At 52.3% G+C, this 8,985-nt stretch overlaps 6 protein-coding genes across 6 annotated transcripts; 3 read left to right on the forward strand and 3 right to left on the reverse strand.

The window, feature by feature from the left end:
* Positions 1-71: 71 nt before the first annotated feature.
* On the reverse strand, positions 72-587 carry M409DRAFT_65350 (uncharacterized protein; the record flags this gene model as incomplete). Its single annotated transcript, XM_033816467.1, has 1 exon — positions 72-587. The coding sequence occupies one exon, from the start codon at positions 585-587 to the stop codon at positions 72-74; it is 516 nt and encodes a 171-aa protein (XP_033669939.1).
* Positions 588-755: 168 nt separating this feature from the next.
* M409DRAFT_65351 (uncharacterized protein) lies at positions 756-1,135 on the forward strand (the record flags this gene model as incomplete). The annotated part of the gene is made up of 3 exons (XM_033816468.1): positions 756-819; positions 880-1,008; positions 1,071-1,135. The coding sequence occupies 3 exons, from the start codon at positions 756-758 to the stop codon at positions 1,133-1,135; spliced, it is 258 nt and encodes an 85-aa protein (XP_033669940.1).
* Positions 1,136-1,573: 438 nt separating this feature from the next.
* On the reverse strand, positions 1,574-2,671 carry M409DRAFT_21061 (uncharacterized protein; the record flags this gene model as incomplete). The annotated part of the gene is made up of 1 exon (XM_033805682.1): positions 1,574-2,671. The coding sequence occupies one exon, from the start codon at positions 2,669-2,671 to the stop codon at positions 1,574-1,576; it is 1,098 nt and encodes a 365-aa protein (XP_033669941.1).
* A 403-nt stretch (positions 2,672-3,074) lies between these two features.
* Positions 3,075-3,860, reverse strand: M409DRAFT_65352 (uncharacterized protein; the record flags this gene model as incomplete). The annotated part of the gene is made up of 4 exons (XM_033816469.1): positions 3,075-3,101; positions 3,257-3,522; positions 3,576-3,634; positions 3,844-3,860. 4 exons carry the CDS (start codon positions 3,858-3,860, stop codon positions 3,075-3,077), a joined length of 369 nt encoding a protein of 122 aa, XP_033669942.1.
* A 333-nt stretch (positions 3,861-4,193) lies between these two features.
* On the forward strand, positions 4,194-5,327 carry M409DRAFT_21063 (uncharacterized protein; the record flags this gene model as incomplete). Its single annotated transcript, XM_033805683.1, has 2 exons — positions 4,194-4,672; positions 4,739-5,327. The coding sequence occupies 2 exons, from the start codon at positions 4,194-4,196 to the stop codon at positions 5,325-5,327; spliced, it is 1,068 nt and encodes a 355-aa protein (XP_033669943.1).
* Positions 5,328-6,410: 1,083 nt separating this feature from the next.
* Positions 6,411-8,216, forward strand: M409DRAFT_53013 (uncharacterized protein; the record flags this gene model as incomplete). Its single annotated transcript, XM_033812245.1, has 3 exons — positions 6,411-6,746; positions 6,803-7,532; positions 7,594-8,216. The coding sequence occupies 3 exons, from the start codon at positions 6,411-6,413 to the stop codon at positions 8,214-8,216; spliced, it is 1,689 nt and encodes a 562-aa protein (XP_033669944.1).
* Positions 8,217-8,985: the final 769 nt, after the last annotated feature.

Genomic DNA, 8,985 nt, shown 5'->3' on the forward strand with positions numbered 1-8,985 from the left:
AACTCGAGCGGCCATTGCTCCAACAGTTAAAGCCTTTTCGCATCTCCATCAGGAATGATTAAAACTCCTCTTCAAACCACATATCTGAAGTTCTGCACCTGAATCAAGAACTGCCGTCCCTGACCCGTCTTCCCATTTCCCCTCCCTCCAACTTCCTCCTTATTCGGCACCAGTACGATCTGGTCCGAGAAACCGCGCATCGGGCCATCCTTACGCTCGATCAACCGCACATAACCGCTGACCTGAATAGTGATGCTCAAATTGCGCTCGGCTTCCTTCTGAGTCCTGCCTCCGTTTGGATCGATGCAGGGGTTCAGAATGTGGGCATTGACGGACTGAGCTTCGTAGTATGTGTATGGCATTTCCTCGAATTTTCGCTGGAATTCAGCGCCGTCTGTGCTCAGGTCGCCATTGTAGGCGATGTGTGGAAGAGTTCGTCCCGGTGTGGCGCCTTCGATGTGTGGGATGTAGAAGTCCTTGAGAGTGTTGCGGGCGCTGTTTAGAGCTGTGTAGAAGGAATCGATGAAACTTTCTGCCGTCTCTGTCGCGATGCGCACCTTGTCGGTCTCTGAAAGCTGGATAGCCATCTCTGTTTGTTTCGTGTTTGGGACGAGAAAGAGACGCGCGGGAAGACGTGAAGTTGAGTTTCACGCCAAGGCGGAGTAAGTTCCGCGCGAAATCCACCCGCATTCAATTTCGGTCTCAATCAACTTTTCGAATCCAGCGCCCAGTCAAGGAAGCACGAATCGCCCATCATGCCTCGCGAAATCAACGACATCAAGACCTTCCTCGAGATCTCCCGCCGCAAGGATGCCTCCTGTACGTGCAAAGCACAAGACGCCGGGCGATTGGAAGATTATGGGTACTGATCGCAAACAGCTGCACGGATAAAGAAGAACAAGGCCACCGGCCAGACCAAGTTCAAGGTCCGATGCCAGCGCTACTTGTACACCCTCGCCGTCAAGGACAACGACAAGGCCGAGAAGCTCAAGCAGTCTCTCCCACCAAGTACGCCAGAACACCTCCCCACAAACTCCAAACACAGTTCCTAACACATTCCCCTTCTCCAGGCCTTACCATCTCCGAGACGCCCAAGAAGAACGCCAAGGGCAAGCGTGTCGCCAAGTCATCGTAAACCACGAGCATGAAAAGAGGCGTTCTGAGGATATTCGACATGGCTTGATGGGTATCATGGTGCGACCTGGCTCGAACAGAGTCAGTGGAGATCAGTTAGCCTGAAATGAAAATGGCAAACGTCTTGTTGCGCGCCCGACTTCAGTCTACCCAGTTCGAGAGGCACGTCCTATACATATTCGTGCGCTGTCTCGATCGACCCCGGGAGCGATGCGGATCGTCTTGCACCGGTCTTCTCTTGAGACAAGGGGCATTGCAAGCACTACTGATCCACCGCACGGCATGTTCCTACGCTGAAAGGATTGGAGAATATCGCAGGCATGAGTAGGGAACGTCGAGCTGGTAGGTTCCCACGTTCTGCTTTGAGTCCTTCTGTCTTAAACGCCATTCCCGCTCTCTTCTTCCCGTCATTGCAACCACTTCGCATGAGCTTCGACGCTCAATCGGCATCTTCCAAGCCAACATCTTCGTCGCCAACGCTTCTCTTAGACAGTTCCACTTTCATAGCTTCCTCGGCCATTTCGTGCAGTTTCCAAACCTCTTCACAGTCTCGTTCCAACCGCAGCCTGTTCAGCCCGTCGACATTCCCGTCTCCCAGCAGCTTCTTAGCCCGCGCGCTTTCCGTTGCCCACTGCTTCTTCATAGTCCCAGGCATTAGCATCCATAGGCGATGCGCAACGCTGGCGATAGTCTCGTCGAGATCAGTCGGACGAATGCTCTTCCACAAGTGCGGCGTGGCGTAATAATAGAAGAACTCCTTGCCCGTGGGATCCAGTAGGTCTGCGAGCTGGCGTAGAAGTGCTGTTTGGTGCTTGCCCTCGGCCCTGCGGATGGAGTCGTATGGATAGAGCTGAGCAAAATTGCCGTAGATAATTCGAGGTTCTGCAGTGAACGGCTCTCGGATGGTGTCGAGGAGGTCGAGAGGTGCGGTTGACTTTTCAAGGCGAGATTCGTTGGAGCCGCACTCAATATCTATCGTGTCGAGTTTCTTGATCTCATATATGGGCGGTTCATCTTTCGGCTTCGTTGCGTCCACGCCAGCATCAAGCACAGCGAGTCTGGCGCTATCCTCAGTCTCTTGGAGGTACGTGGGCAGTGGCAGCTGCAAGTATGTGGCGACAGAATTTTCAGAGAATCGCAAACACTCCTTCCATTCACTGCGAAACCCAGCATCTTCCACGCAATGCTCATGTCCCAATGTGCGGTTCGCAATGCCCAAGCGGATCAGTTTGACCTGATGATCCCAGAACCCCCTTTGCTCATCATCTAGAGTCGTCCATAGCTGGCTTGTCGATTTCGGATACTTCTTCTTTGTCGTACCGCTTGCGAGCAAGGTCTTGCGTCTGGCTTCCAGAATCGGCGAGGTGTAGTGGATAAAGAGGTGGACGCCGTTGCCAGAGACTTTGTCCACAAGCTTGATGAGTTCACGCTGTCGGGCAGCGCCAGGAAATCTGTTGAGTGTCTTCAGGTCCAGTAGCGGTCTTGGGCGAAGTAGGGGTGAAGCCGCCTCTAGCGGCTGGTCTGGCTGCGTCGGCATCTGAACGAAGTCAGCTGGCTTGTCGATTGCTTGTCACTTTGGCTTCTTAACTCGTCGTGTATCTTGCACTCTACATGTCTGAGTGACTAACCATGTGTTACAAAGACGTGTCGAGAAGAAGTGTCGTCGAAAGGTCGGGATTCGGATGGGGAAAGGGCGTGTGCCAAGACTTTCACATGCAAACGCTGCAAGATTGGCAAGAGCAAAACACCTTCACACTGTGGACATTCTGCTGCAACCTGAAGGCGGTGACTAGTAACAAGCAGCTGTACAGCCATAGAAATCCAAGTACCCCGTGAGGAGACGCAGTACACAAGTCGGGCGTACTCACAGGACCTTACCCAGCGAGGCGCGGAGACACACGAAGAGGGACGGATGAGATATATTAAGTGTCCGTCGAAAATCAATAGCATTCAGTCCTTCTATGAGACTGTCGGGGTATCATCACCATGCAGAACAGCCCCAGCCACCGAGGACGCCGTTTTCATATCCAGTCCTTGTTGTAACTCCTTATACCATGCGTCGAATCATCAAAACATTCAATTCGATGCTTTTTAATGCCTAGAGCTCTGCACCAGCGCCCGCAATCTTCTTCAGCTCAAACTCCTTCGTGAACTCCTGGTCCAAGTTGTGCAGTTCTCCCAAGAGATCCTTGCACGCCGCGACAACCGCCTCCTTTGGAGTCACCTCGCCGTCGGTTTGCACACGCAGCTTGAAGGTCGCGAAGAGTGGGTGTGGGACTTGGTAGCCGGCGAAGAGGACGTGCTGGGACTTGACGAGCTTGGCGCGGAGGAGGTTGCCGAGGGTGTGATCCTCCTTGTTGAAGGTGAACATGGCCGCATTTGGGACGCCTGGGGATGGTCAGCATTTGCGATCAGCTACTAATGATGCGCGCGGTACTTACGAGTCTCTGGGTCGACCTCGACTTTCTTCTCATCGTCGGCAAGGATGAAGGACTCGTATCTTGACTGCTGGTCAACATCGAGATCGAGAAACCTGGGTCCCTGCGCGCCAAATATGCGAGGGTCTTGGCAAGCAGCGACACGGTTGCGGTTTGCATCGCGACCCCAAAAACGGTCTGATCCGCCCTTGTATTGTACATTCGGCATGATGGGTGATGCTCTTGATGTACAAATTTTCTGTGCAGTGGTGGTGTGGGAGATGTTACGTACCTGTCTGGGGCGTTCATTTTTAAAGTGTCGCAACACGTAAGTTGCCTGGCAAACGGTGACTGGAGGTGAATCAAACGGAGCGTGTTGGTGGTGAAGTCGAGGAAGTCGCGATGGCCGTTTCTGCACGTCCCTTTCACGCAGCGGGCCGGACCTTCTTTCTCGGACTCGGTTTCACACACCTCACTTCAGCCGAGGAGAAGCTGGAAGCATCGTCAGCTGGTGCACACCACACCGTCGTGCTCATGTGTCATACCTCGCCGAAGTCGCTGTTTGACGCTGTCGAGAAGCAGAATATCAGAACGGGTCTGCCGACTGCTGGCTGAGTCGTGACACCGGTATCGAACTCGAAAATGGAGACGTTGAAGCGCCTGCAGGCGGACTATCCGTGGACGAAGTTGCCGCTTGTGTCGTGTGGTCCTATGCGCCTGATCGCACTGGCTGACCTCGCGGTGGAAGTGTCTCGAGCTGGAGGTCTGGGTTTCGTCGGCGCTGGCAACGATGCTTCAAGCTTGGAGAAAGAGTTTGAAAGAGTGAAGCAGTTGCAAGCAGGTGCACAAGTGCTGCGAGAGATAAAAGAAGTGCTGCCAATAGGCGTCGGCTTCCTATTGTGGGCCGGCGACAATCTGCTCAATGAAGCTCTTCCTATTGTCGCCAAATACGTACCCGCTGCGGTCTGGCTTTTCGCTCCCAATGACTTGGATCAATTTTCACAGTGGACAAGGGAAATCAGGAGAGCGACGAATAAGAAGACCAAAATATGGATTCAAATTGGAACCGTTGCAGAGGCTGTAGAAGTTACCAAATCTTGCCAACCAGATGTGCTTGTTGTGTAAGCATGTCGAAGGGCGGAAACCACCCTTTTTCTCTCAAATGGCTACTGACTGTGCGCTCATAGACAAGGACAAGATGCAGGCGGCCACGGGCTCATGGAGGGAGCTGGCTTAGTGCCCTTACTACCAGAGGTCGACGATGCGGTCGCTTCAGTCGCCAAAGGCAACAAGCCTATCATCATCGCCGCCGGCGGCATCATGGAAGGACGTGGTGCCGCAGCAGCTCTCGCAATGGGCGCCGCAGGATGGACCATGGGTACCCGATATCTGTTCTCCCATGAAGCAAATATCGCCAAAGGCTACCGCGACGCTGTCGTACAGGCCTCAGATGGAGGGGCTAACACGGCAAGAGGGAAAATCTACGACACCTTGCGAGGCACGAGGGACTGGCCAGAGCGCTTCGGTGGACGTGGCGTCCTAAATGAAACCTGGCAGGATGCGAAGAATGGCATGAGCATCGAAGAAAATCAGCGTTTGTACGACGAAGCGTTGGAGAAGGGTGACGATGGCTGGGCCCCTGGAAGCGCTCGTTTGACGACTTATGCTGGCGCTGGCGTCGGCCTTGCGAACAGCGTCAAATCGGCCGCAAGAATTACTGAGGAAGTCAGAGAGGACGCCAAACGTGTTTTGAAGCAAGCCAGCAAGTTCGTGTAATCGAGCGCAAAAGCCTGAAGCCATCAATGAGACACTGCGCATCTCCGGCTGGAATGCTGGCCATTCTTCAATTGTCCGTCCCAAGGCGTTGAATCTTGCCAATAATCAAAGGCTGAGACTGTACAACAGCAAGTCTCTCATTCTTGAAAGTATTTGGAAGCCATGATTGTATATCAGACTTCCGTCGATTCGAAATACATCGTCTCAACGCTTCACCGCTGTTCGTCGCCGAAGCTGACTGTTCATTAGGGTCGACCATGTACAGCAAGTGGTCAGGATTGCGCTCCTCGGGGGCTGAAAAAACGAAAAGCTCCACTCTCAACACGAAAGAGTTGACTATTAGCCATACGGACATCTCCACAAATTGCCCTACCTCACGCTCCTTGCGATGATACGTTGGACCTTTGATGCGCTATTCGCTTATTGCATCTGCAGTATCTGTCGAGGTGCTTCCTGGTCCGTCTGAGTCTTGCCACTCTGCCAGCTAGCCTGAAGACTTGCTTGTCACGGCTCAGATGACGACTTCGAGTCAATACTGCAATTGCTCACCTTGCCTGTCCCTGGCGATATTTGCGAATGGCGTCAAATTATATCATCGACACGGCGCACACGCACGCCACTACAATCGACCAAGATCGGATCTGTTTACTAACAAGCGAGCTGATAGTCAAAAGTATCTCGCTCGTGAACCGAACTCGAGAGGCCAACCGAGTCAGATTTAACAGGCTATCTCAATTGCCGATGCTGTCTTATTATTCATCCCATATTCGCTATGCCCTAGTCTAACTAGGTGGGCACCTTTATGTAGACCACACGCCTCCTGGCCTAGGATTCCATCCACGCGGACCATCTCACGTAACCGGAATCGCTAGCTGCGCCTTTTCGAGCGGTTTACGTGTCTGTGAGACGAAAGACTCCACTCAGCGCAATTGTCCCAATGGGGCAAAAGCCAGAGGACAAAAGTCTGTTGAACAGACGGCTGATGAGAGACTATATCATGTCTTGTGGACGCTCACCGCGCACTTGGCAAGTCTTGACATTCCGCTGTTACATTTGCCACCAATCAAACCCTTAATCATCACGATGGGCCTCCCAAGCCACATTGATACATTCTCTGAAAGTAACCCTGATCCAGCTACTCCTGCCGCTCGAGGACGCCGAACGACAATAGCCACTCTGTTTCGACGAGCTGAAGTAGAACCCAACAAAGTATTTGGCTCATTCCCGTTGACAGACAACATTGAAGATGGCTTCCGAGACTTCACATTCGCGGAACTGGCAAAGGCTGTCGATGCTTGCGCCTGGAACTTGAAAGAGACTTTTGGTACGAGCGAGCAGTTTGAAGCGATCTTGTACATGGGCTCGAACGACTACCGCTATATAATCTTCTTCTACGCTGCGATAAAATGCGGGTTCCAGGTAACACACCGGCGAGCTTCACGAGTGCTTATACATTAAAAGCTCACATAACCTAGGCTTTGTTCATCAACCCTCGATACCCTATCGAAGGTGTCATGGCAGTGATCGAGAAGATGAAATGCTTCAAAGCCTTTTACTCCCTGGAAGAGCGAGCTGTCATCGAGAACATACAATCTCATCGTCCTGGATTTGAAGCTTCGGAGCTTGCACCACTATCAAACTGGCTGGACGCAAACCCCAGGCCATTCCCTTTTAACAAGACTTGGGAGGAGAGCAGGAACGACCCAGTGCTCTCGGTTCACAGCTCCGGCACGACCGGTCTGCCCAAGCCCATCACCTTTAGAAACGGCTATTTCGCAACATGCGACGTCTTGTGGCCTATTCCACCGGGAAAGCGAAGTATACACCCTGTAGCAGGCATTGAAGGATGCCAGCTCGCATTCTCAATCTTTCCACAAGCCCATGCCGGAGGCCTCATCATGAACAACATCCGACCCATGTACTCAAACTGTGCGACTGTCATGCTACCTGCGAGAGCAGACTATACACGGAGTGCCGCAATGGTCCTTGAGATTCTCAAGCGCAGATCAGTGGACACAATCTCTGCCACGCCGTTGCTCTTGGAGAATATCTGTCAGCTTCCTGGCGGCGTGGAAGCACTGCGTAAACTGCACTCCGTCCTCTACGCAGGAGGACCCCTGCGGCACGATATTGCCGAGACGATTGCGGCGAACGGGATATTCACTCTCAATATCTACGGCGCGACCGAGACGGGATTCATTCCAGGTACGATGGCGCCTAAGAGCCAAGAGTATATGATGGTATAGCACACACTGACAATCAATAGCGCTGAAGGTTGATCCAGAAGACTACGAATACTTTCACTTCAATCCGTACTACAAAACGGTATTCGAACCCGTGGGAGACGAAGTTGGCTCTCATGAACTTGTCATCCGTAAAGATTCCGGCCCAGAGGAGGAAGAGCTGCACTCGAAGCGAGGCATATGCTGGTCTTTCGGTGTGGACGAACATCGCACCAAGGATCTCTTCGTACCACACCCGACAAAACCAGACCTGTGGAAGTACTACGGGCGAACAGACGACATTCTAGTATTGGCACATGCTGGTAAAATCAACCCTATTCCTCTGGAAGACATTATCAGCACCCATCCGGGTGTTTCTGGCACCTTCGTCACAGGAGAGTACCGTTTCCCGCCTAGCATTTTGATCGAGCCCGCAAGCAAAGTCGCCGATCACAAGCTTTTCATGGAAGAGGTCTGGCCTACGATCGAAAAGGCCAATGCTAAGCTGAGGAAGGAGATGCGGATTCCGAAAGAGATGGTCGCTGTCTTAGAAGAGCGAGGGCTGGCTAGAGGAATCAAAGGGCAAATCGTGCGCAAGACGAATGTTCAGAAGCATGCCGATGTCATTGACAAGCTTTACGCGGAGCGTGAGAAGCTGGTGAAGTAGATTTGAGATCCTTGTCAATGCGTAGCGCGCAAGAGGCCGACTTCGCTTTTGCTTGTGGTGGCGAGATAAATGATAGAAGCGAGAGCAGACTTTGGTAATGGAATTTCGAAGCTGTCTGTTGTAACCGCCTCGGGTCAGCTCATGACAGACGGACTACATGATTGAAACTTGTTCATTAGCATTAACCACGCTCGGCATCGGAAACTCCATGAATGGTCTGCCGTAAGATTCAGCCTCACCGTGTGGTGAAGCTGACCTCTGAAGGAAGACTGTATTCTGAACAGGGCACGACGAGGCCCCAGGTCTGACTGTAACGAAGCATTCACGAGTTCGGTCAAGATTTTACTGCGCTGACATTGACCCACCCTTTTGCCAAATTCTCCGTGTCGAAAGTGCTCCAATCGAAAGGGCTTGTGCTGTGACACGAGCTTTGGAATCAGAATTGCTCCACAACATGATGGCTGCGGTAAGACTGCCAAAACTCTCTCTCAGACACAGTTTGAAGGTGTAATGACGAGGCGGCGTGCATGGTGTAAAAGAAGGCTGCGTACACTTACGGCTGGCATGTGATCAGTCCGGTCAAACTTGCCTGAATAGTAACAGGTCTCAAATTGTGTATACTGCTACTGCAGCGTTGACAGGGGCTTGGGGAAAGGCATCCTGCAATACGAGTTCCTTGTTTTCATTTTTGTCAAGTCATCAGAGTACGGAACACTATGCCCACGAGGCTCTCGTGGATAAATAAATGGCTAGTAGCATTTGGGGGGGG

The sequence above is a fragment of the Zasmidium cellare genome (genome assembly GCF_010093935.1).
Source record: "Zasmidium cellare ATCC 36951 unplaced genomic scaffold M409scaffold_11, whole genome shotgun sequence".
Taxonomy (NCBI): Eukaryota; Fungi; Ascomycota; class Dothideomycetes; order Mycosphaerellales; family Mycosphaerellaceae; genus Zasmidium; species Zasmidium cellare.